Source organism: Eutrigla gurnardus, assembly GCF_963514095.1.
Source record: "Eutrigla gurnardus genome assembly, chromosome: 8".
Classification (NCBI taxonomy): Eukaryota; Metazoa; Chordata; class Actinopteri; order Perciformes; family Triglidae; genus Eutrigla; species Eutrigla gurnardus.
In genome coordinates this window covers 5,133,237-5,150,505 of record NC_139922.1, presented here as the reverse complement: position 1 = coordinate 5,150,505, position 17,269 = coordinate 5,133,237, and the positions used below count along the sequence as shown (strand labels likewise).

The window sequence follows — 17,269 nt, the reverse complement described above, 5'->3', positions numbered from 1 at the left end:
GACGTTCCATACACAGACGACCCAAGACGTTACATACACAGACGACCCAAGACGTTCCATACACAGACGACCCAAGACGTTACATACACAGACGACCCAAGACGTTACATACACAGACGACCCAAGACGTTACATACACAGACGACCCAAGACGTTCCATACACAGACGACCCAAGACGTTACATACACAGACGACCCAAGACGTTCCATACACAGACGACCCAAGACGTTACATACACAGACGACCCAAGACGTTACATACACAGACGCGCAAAGACGTTACATATACAGACGACCCAATATGTTCCATACACAGACGCCCAAAGATGTTACATACACAGACGCCCCAAGACGTTACATACACAGACGACCCAAGACGTTACATACACAGACGACCCAAGACGTTACATACACAGACGACCCAAGACGTTCCATACACAGACGACCCAAGACGTTACATACACAGACGACCCAAGACGTTCCATACACAGACGACCCAAGACGTTACATACACAGACGACCCAAGACGTTACATACACAGACGCGCAAAGACGTTACATATACAGACGACCCAATATGTTCCATACACAGACGCCCAAAGACGTTACATACACAGACGCCCCAAGACGTTCCATACACAGACGTTCCCAGGCTGAACGCAAAACACCAAACGCTACATACACAGTTAGGCCACGTTTATACATAGCAGGGTATTTAGAAACACTAATATCCCCCCCCCCCCCCCCCCCCTCCGTTTAACACCGCGCATAACATCGTTTTCAAAATAGTTGTCATTTACATCAACCCACATAAATGCGCCGTCGAGCGCCATTATAACTATGCCAAACCTATGGGCAGCAGTGTAGGGAGAAGGATAAAGCCATGCAAGCCAATCAGAATCCTCAGAATCAACAACAATGAATAACATGAGCGACTTCCTGTTCCTTTCAAAACAACCAATATTTTAATGCTGACCTCCGTGCACTCCTTCGCCTCTGCTCCTCGATAGAGTGTAGCAGTTGTATTTGCAAATTCAAACAGGCCAAAAGCTTTTGCACAAACGTAAAAATTAGTACCACCTAAACAGCATCCACGATAGCCAAACAAACTGTGAACATAGGGTGCTCACATGCGCATAATGTCGCTTGACAACCTAAAACCTGTTTTTCCCAGTTGACACGACAACACATAACCGGCGTTATCAGAAATCTACACTTTGGCTGAAGTTTTTAGAAATAATCGCATTCTATTCTGTGATAAAAACAGGGTTTTCGTGTAAATTAGAGGCCAAACTGCGTGGAAATATCTGCATTTTCCCTTCGTGTAAACGGGGCCTTAGATTCAGCCCACTTCATTAGGTTTAGTAAACTCATCATGGTTTGGCTTTACTATGAAACTCTGACTATGAAATTGCAACAAAACAATAAAAGACATAACAAAAATACGTTATTATGTTTAGGCAACAAAATGACTTCATCACACAGGACACACTAACATCAGTCTCCTGATGGAAGTGCTTTGTTTTTGGACCACAAACCAGACCTCCTCCCTACACTGACTTCCACAGACGCGTTTTAAAATCATTTTTTAATATATGTTGAGAGCAAACGCAATCCACAACAAAAGTATCAACAATACGTTTCCCTCAAAATGTTGTTCACAATGCAGTTTTATTGTGTGTTTTAGGGAACCAATGATGCTTTCTCATCATATGTTGTAGTATCTGATTTTCTGCTGCTTGGTTTGTTTTAAATGGTAAAATCTCTCCATCAACCTGTACAGCTGTCAGGTACATTTACTTTTCCCACTCACTGTGGAGTCCCGTCATATTAAAATGAAAACAGCTCCAGTAAATTAATTTCATCGAAATAGTATTCATTCCTGACATGAAATGCACATGCAGTGAATGCTGCTGCATCTGTATTTATTGTCCTCTCGGTCTATTCCTACATCCCGGAGTCTCAGCTGAAGCTTTTCCATTATGGGTTCGCTGCTGTTGACCCTTTCATCATGCTCCCGGGCATTTACATGAGATAACAGTGGAGGATGAATTTCCTAAGATCCCACTTCAAAATTACAGGAAGACCATATGCCGTACGTCTGACAGGCAATAATTCAATTTGAAACAGATATATTGCATTTGGAATGTAATTCACGCAAGCCATTTCTGCGCCTCCTCCTCTCAGATTGAATGGGAAAGAATTAGAGGCTGACTTTCATGTGGAGATCGAGTGTGCAGCCAATTCCAAGTCTTATTGACAGAAAGACAAAATGACAGTATGAAATTCCATCCGTGTGATGGCACTGCATGTGTAAATAGAAAACCTTTTCACAGCTTCACCATCGGAGTTGCTACAACCCCCCCCCCCCAAAGAAAGCCTGCAAAAATAAACCTTTTTTTTCAACCACACTTTTTGACAAATTCCCATAAATCTATTTTGCTTTGAGCCCTCTAAGTGGTGAGGAGTTTTTTTTTTTCTTCAGTCAGACAGTCAGTGATGCTGGACCACTAATCCGTTTTTGTCAGGTCAGACAACTTGGTGACTTGCCACTGAAGATGAAACTATTACTTCCCACAGTGACCCCAACACATCAACACATCACACGAGTAAAGAGGAACACATTTCTCCTCTCGCGTTCTCATTTCCTCTCCGGTTTGTTGTGAGAGGAAGATTTAGCCTGCTTTGGAATGGTGGAGTTCTCTGGCTTGCTATTTGATGTCGGGGTGAGAGATAGAGAGGGAGAGAGAGAGAGAGAGAGAGAGAGAGAGAGAGAGAGAGAGAGAAGGATAGAACAGAGTGGGTTTCAGTGTTGGGGGATCAGAGCTGCTTTGGTTCTCCAGCTCTGTCTCTTTGATCCATATCCCCAGGCCTGCCTGCCTGCCTCGCTAACTCAGGCCTCTGCCCGTGATTCCTGACAACTGTCGGCCTAAGATAAGGAGGGGGTGGGGGTGGGGGGTTGGAAGAGGCCCCCCACATCCCCCGCGTGCCCCCCGCACACTGCACCACTATCACATACACTGCCATTAACATTAACAACAAGCTATTTTAAAAAAATCAATGAATTTTATTCAAGAAGCCTGAGCAGAGAGGAGATACAAATGTGCCCGTCCTCCTGCAGCCCCCCAGTTCACAGTGTGTTGACACGGCTGTTTGCACCTGAATGTCAATGAGTGTGCTGCCTAATATTAGTCTCAGCTGCTATTAAAATTTGCAGTACTAAGCCCTTTGACTGGGCACGCTGTCAACTGGCACGCTCCCATGTCAACAAATCAAAAAGGATGAGCACATATATTTACATCATTCCCATAATGAGGAATAGAGTGGGGGCAGGGGAGGGGGAGGGGGGGGGGGGGGTAAATGTTAATTAGAAATCGCCTGAAAAACAGATGCTGCCTCAGTTTGGCAAGAAGCAAAGCAAGGAGCTTTATAGCAAATAAATAAATAAATAAAAGACAAGACCTACTCAAGAAAGCTGCCAGAAAAGCAGAGGAATTTAAATCATACCCACTGATGGAATGTTTTTATTTATTTATCACTCAGAGTGTTCTCCCCCCTCCCTCATCAGAAACTAAACAGAGCCCAGGGTGCTGTCTGACTGAATGAGTGGGTAGAAAAGTGTTAAGCCCCTTTAGTTCCTGTGGTTTGGATGAAATGTAGGCGTTGACTGGCTGCAGCGCACTACAACCTGAAACTCACATCTGCTGTTTTATATGTGATCAGTGTTTACGAAACACTTGTACCATGACCACAGTGAATACACGATTCTGATTGGCCAGAGGGGGGGCATTATTTGCAGATATCGCTGACATAGTGTGCCGCTCAGCATAGGAAACCATTGATGCATTCACATGAAAAAGAAAATGGTCAGTGACTGAATCAGACAGAAATAAGGAAAAGGTTTTTCACAGACTCACTCACAATAGATTCACACCTATTTGACCGTGGGATCATTTGTACTTATTTGTGGGATCATATTTGTTTTTTTGCATTACTCGTGGAGAGAGAGGAGGCGGGGCTTACCTGTTACCTTACCTTCCATATAGACACATACCAGGTTAAGTTCTTTACATATGTGACTAAAAATGCTTGGCACTGTTATGTCAAAATAGTTTGGCCCATTTTACCCTAACCTAAAATTCTCATCCTTTTATCCTTTTTTATCCTTTCAGATAAAAGAAGTAATGAATTTGGACAATCAAAGAGAAAAAGATACATAAAATAGAACGTCAGGATTTCCTCTCCACAGCGAGTGTCATGGACCAAAGGGTCCCTAAAACCATCAGGGATCATGCTTAAAACAAACTGATAAAAGTGATGTGCAGTAACTGCAACCAGCAGCCACATCTCCTGTACCAACCAATGACATTCAGTCTGTATACACCTGCTTGCCGTTCCTACCACATCTGCTGGAATCAAAACAGGAAGGGAGTGGTTAAGTAGTAAAGCCCACCTCCTGCTCGATGTGACGGCCTTCCTGGGCAAAGTGTGACATAGACGAGCGGTGCAACTCTGCAAAAAAAGTTAAGAAAATGTAAACTTCTATGCATGTCTAAAAACCCACAAGACAAACGTGCAATAGAGGAGCGCATGGCACACATGTCTCAGCTGTTTTTCTGTGCTGATGCCGGATCACAATGTCTATTTTACAGCTCTAACTATATCGTTGTATTATTATGCCTTGCTTCTGCGAGGTAAATATATTTCAAAGCAAGTATTAAACCGGTATTCCTACTTCACTGTCTGTCTGTGGGCATGTTACTGTCAGTCTCTCCATGACGCATTCAGGACCCAGCTGGCTGCTGTTTGCTGCAGCACTCCGCCTGTCAGCCTCCAGCTGAGAGCCATCTCAATGTTTATTTACATGTCATTATGGTGAGGAGGAGCTGATATTAACACTGTCAGCTGCGGTTTGACCTGACATCCCTCAACAGGACAACTTCCCACTGCTTGAACACACAGCTCCTGTCTGCTTCCATCCTCCGACTCGACCCTGAAATCATTAGGTTCTTTTGGGATAGTAGTGAAGGTGGTGCAGAAGACACATGCAGTGGGTGGTGTTGGTGACAGTGAGGCAATATTATTCAGCATTAGGCCTCGCAAGAGTGTTTTTACACGAGGAAAAAGCCCTTCTGTGGACGTCATGGTGCACAAATTGCTTACCTGGATATTGTGTATGGGAAGTTAGTGACATTTTTCAGTGTGATCATTTTAAGAAGTGAATATCAATACTTCACAACTCACCAACAAAGACTTCCAAAGTGAGGTTAACCTCAAATACACCTACATCTAAAAGCTTGTCTATATAAGTATGTTTCAAATGCAGGTTTACGTGGTTCTCTGTGTAGCAACAGTAAAGAAAAGCCCCAAACACTATTTGGATTCATTTAGAATTTGTGAAATTTCTCCTTTTTACTCGACATAGTCTCAACTCAGGGTCTATCTTTCCATGACAGAAAGGCAAAGTCACACCTCCGAAGTCCGTTTGACCACCGTGGTCCAACCAAACATACAGGCAACGTATCTTCGGAGAGACGTCATGTTCCACACTGTGGGGTGTGTCCTCTTTAAAATTGCATATTTTCAAAAGAAAATGTGACATTTTGGATGTGCAAAATGATCTTTTAAATTCAGTAAATGCGTGTAATTCATGGGACAATTCAAACGGGACTTAGCCTCTGGATTCTGAGCATTCAGGACATCAAATGTAAAAGCTGATGTGGCCGAAACCTCCGTAACCTTGACTTCAGATTTTGTACATCATTTCAATTGATTAGCTCTTATTTTCCAGAAATAATGTTCAATGTATGTTGTGAACTTTTGGAAATATACATTCCATATTTCATGTTAGTATTGACCACTGATAACTTCTCAGACACACTAAGTTCACTCACTGATCGTATTTCCTCAGGGAAGGTATACGATCTGGTATTTGTCTTTCAATCAGGTTCTGAATTAACTGTTTTTCCTCTTCATGACATTGATTTCATTTTTATTTCATCACTGATGGAGTTGGGATTTTCAGGATTATGGCCTCTAACAAAAACACATTTGTTTATAGCAAAATAGCAGAAGCTGATTGCATAAGATATTCTGCATTTAACACTGACAAGCTCAGTGTGCTTTGCAATTACTGTCTCACTTATGATTCCATGGAATAGATAGCGATAGATCCTGTGTGACACCAGCAACATGACAATATCAGCCTTAATCCCAGTCGCTGGGAGTAAATCCTCCATTGTCTGTTATTTCTCTCTCGAACATCCCACAATGGTACAGTCTGCTCACACTACATGTCCACTTGTCAAGCACATTTTAAGCAAACTTTTGAAATGTTGTGTGTGTGTGGGGGGGAATGCAAATTAGGTTTCCATTAATTGGTTTTGGGGCAATAAACTGGATTACAGACCAACAAAACAAAAATATACTGTAAAACTCTGTTCCATGCTGTCCAGAGACCAAGACAAGCGTTTGTGAACGAGTGTGAGGTTTACAGCTTTGTGATTCACCTGACCAATCTGCATCAAGTCTGCTTTGGAAAGGTAGAAAAATGATGGGACACAATCCTGAAAGGCATGAAAGGAGGTTATCCAATAATCACTTGGTGTGCAGCATGCATACCTTAAGCATTCCACATACTGATTTTGTTGCAGCTTTCTAAAATCCCTAAATGATGTTTCAGCTCAGTATCTTGAGACTCGGGCCAGAAGCGAGCACCAGGCTGAATGAATGCAAACATAAGTGAGTGGATGTGGTGGACAGTATTTAAAAGTAGTGTGGTAAGAGGCTGAGAGGTAGATGTAAGAGATGGTAATGTTTGGCAGAAAGAAAACTGTACAACATCTGCACACACCGTCTCTGAGTGTCTCATATTTGACTACCTTTCACCCTGTGAACCACAAACGAGTGATTGAATGATCAGTTCCAGTAATACAGTTAATAGCTTGTGTCATCATTTCGAGCTTTGCCTTCATTAACCTTTATTTAAAAACACATGCTTAAGTTGTTCAAACCTGTTGCAGAGGCCCCAGATAGCAGCTATGATGGAGGGGAGTATAATATCAACTATCAACTATTACCCAGATTGTGGATGTTGACACTGACACTGTGCTCATTCATGTTGAGCAAACGTGTGCTGCTATGCTAATGTTATGACGCTAATAGAAACCTTGTGGATGCTGTCTCGGTGAAATGCTTGCTGGGAATGTTTGAGGAGCCCGAGCATTAGCTCCTGGCTACAGTATCTGTACGTTTCAGTGCTATCAGTAGGCTGCAGCTGCAGACGCAGACTGAGCTTAGAAAGTAACAAAAAAAAGGGTTTCCTCTGACATGAGCACAAACAAAACAAGGCTTCATTAGAACAGCTGAGGACATTCAGATGATATAAAAGGCAAATTATTTGTCTGAAATGTTGATTTATCTGAAAGGATGCACATTGTATTCATTTCCACTTCACACTCGTTCATATACTGCTACTAGAAGAATGGATCACTCTATAATAATTTCCAGATGAATCATGTGTCCTGTCTGCCGATAACTCAGCTCTCAGGAAATAAATGATTTTACTTTAGCAGACAATTGTTACGCAACTAAGTTCAGTTTTACAGTCCCATGTTTGCTCCTTCAGAAACATAAATGCAAAAGAAAACTAGGGTGGAGGATGAGTTTAGGAGTCTCTCAAAGGAAAGAAGCTGCTCTGAAGTCTGCTGGTTCATCAGATACTTGTGATTCTCTTCCCAGAATGCAGCAGGGTGAACAGGCTGTATGTGGGTGGGCTTTGACCAACACTGATGCTGGTAGATGGTACCAGTGATGAGTTTGTAGAGTCCTCCTGTTCTGGACCGTGAACATCCCATAATAGTTTGTAAGAACTTGGCCCAGGACTTTAGCCTTCTCAAGTTCCCTGAAGACCTCCAGGCCTGATGAGCTTGTTTCACAGGATGGAGATGTGTGATGACCATGTCAGCTGGGTGGTGACACTAATTCCCAGGAACTGAAAAGAATTCATCCACCTTCCTGATGTAGCAGCAGGTTGTTCTGTCTGATTGTTGACTTCCTCCCTACATGAAGCTCTATTGTCAATCTGGCCGATGACAACAGTTTCATCTGTAAACTTCACAACAGAGTTCTCTTCATGTCGGGGTTGCAGACGGGCGTTAGCAGGGGACTGAGCACCCCAGGGCCCTCCAGGGTTCACTGAGTGGAGGAGGTGTGGAGGTCTGTTTGGGTGGAAGTCTGATAACCAGTTGCAGATTGAGGTACTTAAGCCCAAAGTGCTGAATCAGTTTCATGGAGGATGTCAACATTACATTCTTTCTCATTAATAAGTTACAGTCTGTTCCCTGTCATTGTCTTCAATTAGTCCAAAAGTCAAAACTAAAATAAATAAAAGATCTATAGAAGCTTTGAATGTAGAAAAAAAGAAGAAGCGACAATCAATACAGTCTGATTTGTTATTGCTAATATTTCTGTGTTTGTGTAGGACTATTGTATAAATATCGTATACCGTAGATGACCAAATAATCGCCCGCGTGCAAATACGCGCCTGTGCTCTAATAGCCGCCGGGGTCCGACCTCATTTGGCATTATAAACGCCGGTTCAATTAAACGCCCGGGCGATTAAGTGTTTACCATAGTCTTGTACAGAAAACAAAAGTTTTTTTTTTTTCAACAGCACTTCACCGGCTCTCACCTCTTCTGTCAGTCAGCCCCTCCTCTCGCGCTCTCTCTCTCTCTCGCATGCAGGCGCGCGCACACACACACACACAGACACACAAACACAGGCGCGCTAGACTGAGGGATATAGGGATATAGATAAATGCGCTAATGTACAGTGTTGAAATTACCGCGATCGACCCCCCCTTCCGTTATCATTCATAACACTGCTCTGATCAGCTCCCTGTGTCGCGGTAACTCAGACAAACTGTCTTTGTATTTATTGTCTGATGTCAATAAAGATGCGTCGGGGGGAAAAAGTAGTTTTGTTCCAGTGGTGCTATGGTGAGCTCCTTGTTCTTTGCATGATGGTCTGGTGCTGCTCATTGCAAAAATAAATTGTAGCCTGTTGCAAATACGCGCCTGGTTCTTATAAACGCCTGGGCTCCAAGTCGATTTAGCATATTAAACGCCCGGGCTACTAAATGGTCATCTACGGTATATACTATAATGCTTTGGCAAAATAGTTTTTTAAAATGTTCATGCCAATAAAGCCATTGAATTGAATTAAATTGTATAATATTGCCATGGATGGGTTTGAAGTGGAGTTGAGGCTCGTCATACAGATATCAGATCCCGAGGGAGGGGACAGGAAGTCAGTGGACAGGAAGTCAGTGGTGTAGACTGGGAACTGAGACATCCCATCTTCTCCTCAGGACCAGGACCAGGTCCAGGTCTTTCCTCGATGCTGCTTTTGTACCCAATCATGATTACAATCGTTATTTGATTAATTTACATCAAGGCTTTCCCTACTTGTGTTGCAGGCCTGACAGGCAGGAAGGGATGTATATTTACACATGAAATGAAGTTGACCAGACCGAACAAAAAATATCTTGTGTTCATGCTGTCTCCAATGAAATATGAGTCAAAGTACATTTAGAAATCACTGCTTTATATTTTTCTTTGTATTTTCCTTTCCGTCCCAACGTTTTCTGATTTGGGGTTGTATTAAATATTGAGAAAGTGTGAAGCTTGCAGTCCATTTGAAAGGGGCGGAGCTTATTGCATGTCTGACAGCAGATCTCTCCTGTCTGCAGGTGATGAGCATCCTGAGTAACCCCAGCGGCGTCTCCTCACAGCCACAACACGACTTCTCCATCTCACCACTCCACAGTGCCTTGGACTCCTCTCCATCCAACAGCATCTCAGCCAGCTGCAGCCAGCGTTCAGCTGAGGCCTCCATTAAGACGGTGGACAGCCTTTCATCATCCCAGTCCTACTGCCCCCCCACATACAGCACCACCAGCTACAGCATGGACCCAGCGGTGGCTGCTGCCGGCTACCAGTACAGTCAGTATGGCCAGAGTGAGTCCTGCACCCTGCTGGTTCACACCAACAGCAGCATTGTGTTTCAGCAGTAACGCATAGAGCTCAGCTATGACACCTGTGAGGGACTGTTGGGTTGAATGTTGTTGTGGTTGAACTGAATTTCCCTACGGAGAGGCCCCGCCCTTCCTGTGTCCACCATGGGACTGTTCAAATATGTATGGTAGTCAATTACACATATAATCTCTGTCACTTTAGAAGATAAAAGCTACGCTCACACCAAATTCTGTTTGCGAAGCGTGACGCGAAAGGGGGTTAATAATATTAATATTAAATCACAGCTAAGTAGTTTATTCTGGGTTCCTCCAGCTGTGGTAAAACAACAAACATGAGTCTTGTTAGATCCAGTGAATCCAGCTTGGTGAAATCCACCGAGCACCTCTGGATGATGTCATGAACTCAGACAGGATGGCCTTTGGTTTCCCAGCGTATCTGGGACTTTACAACATAAAGCAGCAATAGTGGAGATTTCAGCAGTAATGGATGACACCTGGCCCCACCTCCTCCTCTTTGTTGCATCCAGTGTGAGTGATGTAAAGTAACACAAATGATCCTGTGTTCAGACTTGCACGATTAACATGAAGTGAAAATATGATGTGAGCACACCTTAAGAATAAAGGAATTATTTTTAAGGTGTTTTGTCAAACTACAACACCGCTAGAAGTAGTGTGGGAATCACTAGAAGTCCTGCGAAAGAATATTATCATGATAATCTTATTGAGATTTTAAACATTTTGCAATATGCTGAGCATTGTGATGACATTTATTGCAATATACTGTATGTTTTTTTTTGTTGTGTCAGAATGTAATTGCTAAGATTTTTACTGAAACTGAGTCTGATGACAAATAGGATCATGATCGTTACAGCAATAAAATACAGGTTATATATTAAAAAACATTTCAATAAATTCAATATGCCGGATCCCAGAACTGCTCCGTGGCCCTCCACCCCCACCTCGCCCGCCTGCACACAGATTTAACACTTCAGACATTTGACTCCTCTCTTGTTCTAGTGCAGGAAGCTCCTGACAGATTTAAGTATATACTGTCAAAATAGCTGAGGCGTGTGAGTGTGAGAGAGAGTGTGTGTGTGTGTGTGTGCACCTGTGTTTGTGCATGTGTCCGTGTGTGTTAGTGTGTTTTATCAGATCAGCTCAATCTTGGAGGCAGAGGACTCTCAGTGTGACTGCTCAACAGGGATTTAAGGTATAAATCTGGTTGACAGGAAAAACAGCTTCGTTTAGAGGGCCTCACTAAACCCTTGTGAAACACACACACACACACACACACACACACACACACACTGCTCACCCACACTGCTTGCTGTCTAGTTGACTGGCATTTTGGCAGACAGACCTGCCCACCTATAGGTGCTCTTCTTTCTCTCATTCCTCGGCACAGAGTGACAGCTTCCTTTCTGTGCACGCTAGCATCCTAACTGACACGCCTTACTTATCTCCTCCCGATAGCCACCGCACGCACACACACACACTCACACACACGTCACATCATATCTGCTGTCAGCCCTCCTCTCTCCTGCCCTTTGAAAGAGAAGTTATCAGCAGCTGCACCAGGGAGGGGCAACATCCAGCGCTCAGGCAGGAAAATACGCCGCGCATTAACGCCAGCTTTACAAGAACCACAGCTATGTTGGTGAAGAGCTGCCTCTCTGTCTGTCAGTGGAAACAAACCGTCCTTTTGTCTGTCTGTCAAACATCTCGTCCGTCAGTGTGATTGGACATCACACAAACAATTCTCCTGCCATATAATGCATGTTCGAGTCTAGTAATATTCAATATTTCTTGTCAACAAATCATGTGCAGCACCAAGCCAATAGCGAATGTGTGTTTGTCAAAGCCTCATGCATTGTCTTCCTCTGTGCCATAGAGAGGCTAAGTCCCGCCCCTTCCTGTGTTCCCTGTGGCGCTTCATTCTGGAACAAGTATGTACGCTAGTCAACGGCGAGAGACACATCATGTTTTGATCCTGTTTGAAATGTACCATGAATTACACATCTGATCACACACCTCATACACATCTGTTTGTTCATTTTTCAAGGCTCAGTGTGTCGTAACTTTGTCCTATTTAGTTTAGAGTGAACTTCTTCGTCTGTCGTCTCACACTACGTACTCCACCAACACGCCGTTAGCTTGGCTGGCATTTGTCATGAAACATAGTCAGCTAGCTAGCAAGCTTGCAAAATGATCTTTAAATTGACAAACATGACATGTGTAATTCATGGTTCAGTTCACATGTTTAGGATCTGGCCGTTGACTGCCGCATATATATTCATTATGAAATAAGGTGCCATGGGAAGGGCCAGGACATAACCTCTCTATAGCTCAGTGTAAACAGCATAGAGACTAAAGGATATACTGTGTATATATCATCATATGTATGATATTGATATCATCATTGACTCTGTCTCCGATCTTCTCCAGCTGCCGTGGATTACCTGGCGAAGAACGTCAGCCTGTCCAGTCAGCGCAGGATGAAGCTGGCCGACCACTCGGCGGTACTTGGACTGCTACAGGTGGAGACTGGCCAGGCGTACTAGCGCTCTGCTGACATGCATGCAACATGACACCTGGTCACCAGCACAACCCGCACCTCCTGCTACCGTCCATACAAACCTCCCAGAGGCCGTGTGTGTGTGTGTGTGTGTGTGAATGTGGGTCATAGATTATACAGTACATTGGGCTGATATTTAGCTTTTTTATACTTCATTTCATTTCAAGTGTTTAAGGATTGAATGATGCATATTTCCAAACTTTCAACATTCCCCATCGGACCAAACAGATCCACAAGAAGGATTCCCACTTGTTTTTTTGTATTTGTTGTTCATATTGCACTACATTTTGTACACAGCACTGGTGGAGTCTAACTTGACTGGATAACTACTGTGATGACTAAACGAGTGATATCAACGGTAACTATGTGAAACCTGAGCCAATCCTTTTAGACTGGGTATAACCTGTGACCTGCTATTCTAAGTCTTAATTCACGGCATCCAGAGTGAATTCACATCTGCTTGCATCCATTGTGTTGCTGAGTTTGTGTTCAGTTCCTGGCGGTAAGCCGGTTACTCTGCTCAGTCACCTCCATGATCACTGATATGAGTTTCATTCTTTGACATATATTTATGGTTGTGATGTCAGACAACTGCACGTGTGATTTGATTACAGCTCATTGATTCTACCTCAAATTCGACTGTGTTGTTTTTCTGACTGCACACAAGTAATACCACTGAAGGTCAGCAAAAACAAAGATTTTTTTAGGTGCTGTCTTTGAGAAAATTCCGACCAGAATAGACAGAGTGGTAGGGCTGGTAAAAAATCAAGATGCCAGTATTAACACCAGCACCATTAAAGTGATACCGATTCCAGTAGAATCCTTGATTGGATACCCATCATGTGAATGGAAGCTGTGCATGTGTTCCATTGGCTAGCTACTCGCTGCTGTGACCACCACCCTCCGCTTCCCCGTGAGCTCTGTCAGCGCTGTTCCCGTTGTGGAGGCACAACACAGTCTCACAGACGTTTGGGAATAGTCAGGAACTGGAAATGTATTGATTCTTGGACATCATTTATCCTGTTGCTCAGCATGAATTGCAATCTAATGTATTTTATTTGGTGGTATCGTTCATACCGGCACCACCTTCTGGTGGTCCTGTGTTGTTGGACCCATCCACCTCCCTACCCCCCCACCATACGTCATCTTTCTCAATATGTAATACCACGTCACGTTGCATAGCCACATGGACACATTTAACTCACGTGTCCACAATCAAAAAGGTTCCAAATGAACTTTACATTGTTTTTGTGCTGAGCGACATGAAATAATAATGTTTATTTAGATGAAACCAGTCGACTTGATTTGGATTTGCATTGCATTTCACGTCATTCCATGAGATCTGGCTGGCTGGCAGCTCATCCAGCTCTACGGGTTTGAGTTGCTGCGGTAGTGGTGCACACAATCAAAAACCACACAATCAAAAACCATACAAATAAGTCATTTTGAACTAGATCGACTGAAGTTTCTACACTACTATTCATTTGTTGGTGATACCTGAGGTGTTGATTCACAGCCCTACGAGTTGGTCCTGGATGTGCTTTCCTGTTTCAGGTTTTAAACTTTGAGAATAAAATGAACCCTAAATACTTTGTATTTTTTCAGTGAAAATGGTCAGCTTTATAGATATTGAATATCAGCACAAGATATTGGCAGCTTAAAAAGAAAAAAAAATGTGTAAGCCTTCAGGAACCCATGTGTGCATGTGTGTGTGTATGTGAGGGAGATAACACCTCTGTAGCAGACTGATATGGACTAATTCAGCCAATCCTGAAGAGATTCAGTCCCTCTTATCAACAACAAGACCTCCTGAAGAGCTTTGGCAATAGTTGGAGGTCAAACAAGCTCCTGACTGAGCAGCTGACATTCAGGTTGACCATCATTCCCACTTGGTAGCAGCCGAAAATTTTTCCAGGCAGCTTGGCACCAATCATTCCACTTCTTTTCTTCATTGCATTTCTTATGATTTTTGTTAATTTGATGTCTATTTCTTGCATTTACTATTGAAAACAACCACTGTGTTGACATGCCAATATCAACTGTCCTTAATTCTCTTAAAACTCTTTAAGAAATGGATTTGGACTATCAGAAACTCAGTCCAGATCCCTACCAGATGTGTGCGCAACGACCACAGCTGTAATGTTTGAGTGAATGAATATGAAACAATCCTGGTTAGTGTTTCCACTGTTCCAACAATCACCACCTTAATTCCCAGAGTTCCATGTGCAACTCTGCTGGCTCTACACGTCGTTTCCCCCACCGTCTCTCTCTTTTACCCGCTGAGCAGCAGCTGACTCTCTTTAGAGGCAGAACATTTCTGAACGAAATTGATAACGTTGATCATGCCATGCAGTGATAGTTACATAGTTACACATACATACATACATACATACATACATACATACATACATACATACATACATACATACACATGATTGAAACAAGGGTCCAAACTTACAGTTGTTAATCACACAACCCTACTGGCTGGTTAACAGTAGTGCAGAGTCAGCAGTCAATGACGATTTATAAATAGTCAATAAAATTAGGTGTCAATGAAATATGTTCTCAAAAAGTGTGAGTAACTGCAGCCACAAGAAAATCGAGTCATAAACAAGCTCAATGATACAGGCCGGCAGTAAGCACGTTCAGTTGAATTATTTTTGATTTATTTTATGTTCAAAATAAAGACAATAAAACTGCACTCTTCTGTTTAGCTTTACCAAAAAAGATTCAGGAGTAAAACAATAAAATCTGCTTTATTTAAAAATATATATTTTTCTTTATTTTTATTTTCTAGTTTAGTGGACAGACAGACGCAGAGATGCACACACATGTCCAAATACATAATCTCCTGGCAGAGATAATAATAATCATTAGAACTGGACGAGTTACTATTGTTGTTGTTTTCCACGTGTTTCTGGAGGAAACACGATGCTGTGTAAATGATGTTCTCTTCAACATTTCAAACTGAATGTTCATGCCTGCAGGTAGTCTACTGTGAGTGTTTCCATGTCATCGTCTCTAAAGTACGCTTTAATCTGGTCACAGATGCAACAGGTTGCTGAAGCCAATCCTAAAGTTTCCAAAGTGATTTGGAAGGAAAATTGTGCGTTTGTTCAAATCAGTCGAGCGTATACGGGTAAATGAAGCTACATTCTCAAATAATGGACTTTGCCTCTACTACAGAGCTCACCTTCACGTGGATCAGGCTTACGTTAGAGACAGGTTTATTTATTCCTAATGTCCCTATAAGTATATTTCATCATATTTTAGTAAAAGCTACTGTTTTCTGATCTGCTCCTGTCTTAAGTTTCAAATGAAAGCCTTCCAGCAAAGAGCCTAATCCTCCCCTTTTAACGTGAAATACCTGCAGGTTGAGTTTACAGTAGCTTAACAGCAGAGAAAAACACCTGCACAGCAGAGACGAGCGGAAATAATCGCAGAGTGAAAACGCTATTTGACGATTTAACAATAGAAACGTGCCGTGCTCCGACCTGCTGGTTCTTTGAATACCGGCTTTGATTTGAGAAGTTATGTGTCAAATAATCCAAACTGATTTAATGTGACATAAAGTGTATCCAAACAATTTACCACATTTGAATATGTCATAAAGAAATGACAGATTTCTGTAACGTCAACCTAAAGAAGAAAACGATGAAGTGGTACAAACACTCCTCCATCACCTCCACAGGAACCGCAGGGTGCAAAGGTCAACGGGCTGGAGGATAAACAGCAGCATTCCCACTATCACACCATTCCATATAAACACAAAACGTGCTTTCTTTCTTTCTTTCTTTCTTTCTTTCTTTCTTTCTTTCTTTCTTTCTTTCTTTCTTTCTTTCTTTCTTTCTTTCTCTCTCTCATCCTTTCAGTTCTGTATTTGATGCCAGAGAGACGCTCAGCGTTTCGTTTAAATCGGTCATGAATTTAAAGGTGATGCCATGAAATGAAATGTTGATTTCACTGGATGCTGGTGTCCATGTGTGTTGACATTATGACTCATCACTGAGTCCTTTATAAGCAGACCATCCCTCTGCACCGCCGGCTGTGTGAACCTTCTACCTTGTGTATATAGTTTTTTTCACTGACAGCAAACCAAGGAGAACATTAAGGATCAAATGTACAGAAATGTCCATTCCAGCCCTCGCCTCCTCTTGGTCCTTTCTGTTCTGTTCTGCTTTCTGTTTGGCATGTGTGTATGTTACCATAGTATAATTTATTCTACCTGTATGAAGTATTAGATTAGTGATAAATTTGTATTAGCATTTACTCCCCTCAGCCTGTTGGTGTGTTAACTGTAACACTGGCGTAACTGTCTGTTCATTAAAGCTCTACAACTGGACCGAGACCACGGGCTTGTGCTGCCTGCCTGCTCTTCATTTAGCTCTGCTGCTACTAGTAGTAGTACATCGTGAAGCTAGAAGTACCTTTATCACTCCCTCTGAGATTTCACAGGCTTTTTCTTTTTTAAGTATTATTTTTGGGGCTTTTTGCCTTCATTCATGGAGAGGACAGCATGAGAGATGAAAATAAGCTGAGGGAAGTCACACAGCGTCGCTTTCATTAACTGAAAAGGAAATTGTTGTCCTCTGCGATGAGCCGCGCCTCGTCTGGACCGTTAACGAGATCATGTGACGGCAGCAGGAGGAGCAGAGTAA

The 17,269-nt window shown here is 42.6% G+C and overlaps 1 protein-coding gene across 3 annotated transcripts in view; it reads left to right on the top strand.

Annotated features, from left to right (window-relative positions):
• Window positions 1-13,031, top strand: part of LOC311017527 (paired box protein Pax-7-like) — a 47,094-nt gene extending 34,063 nt beyond the window's left edge. For all 3 annotated transcript variants that reach the window (XM_084015928.1, XM_084015929.1, XM_084015927.1), the window contains exons 8-9: window positions 9,752-10,019; window positions 12,482-13,031. In XM_084015928.1, coding sequence (XP_083872054.1) covers window positions 9,752-10,019; window positions 12,482-12,597 — 384 coding nt within the window. In that variant the 3' untranslated portion in view covers window positions 12,598-13,031. The remainder of the gene's footprint in view (window positions 1-9,751; window positions 10,020-12,481) is intronic.
• Window positions 13,032-17,269: the final 4,238 nt, after the last annotated feature.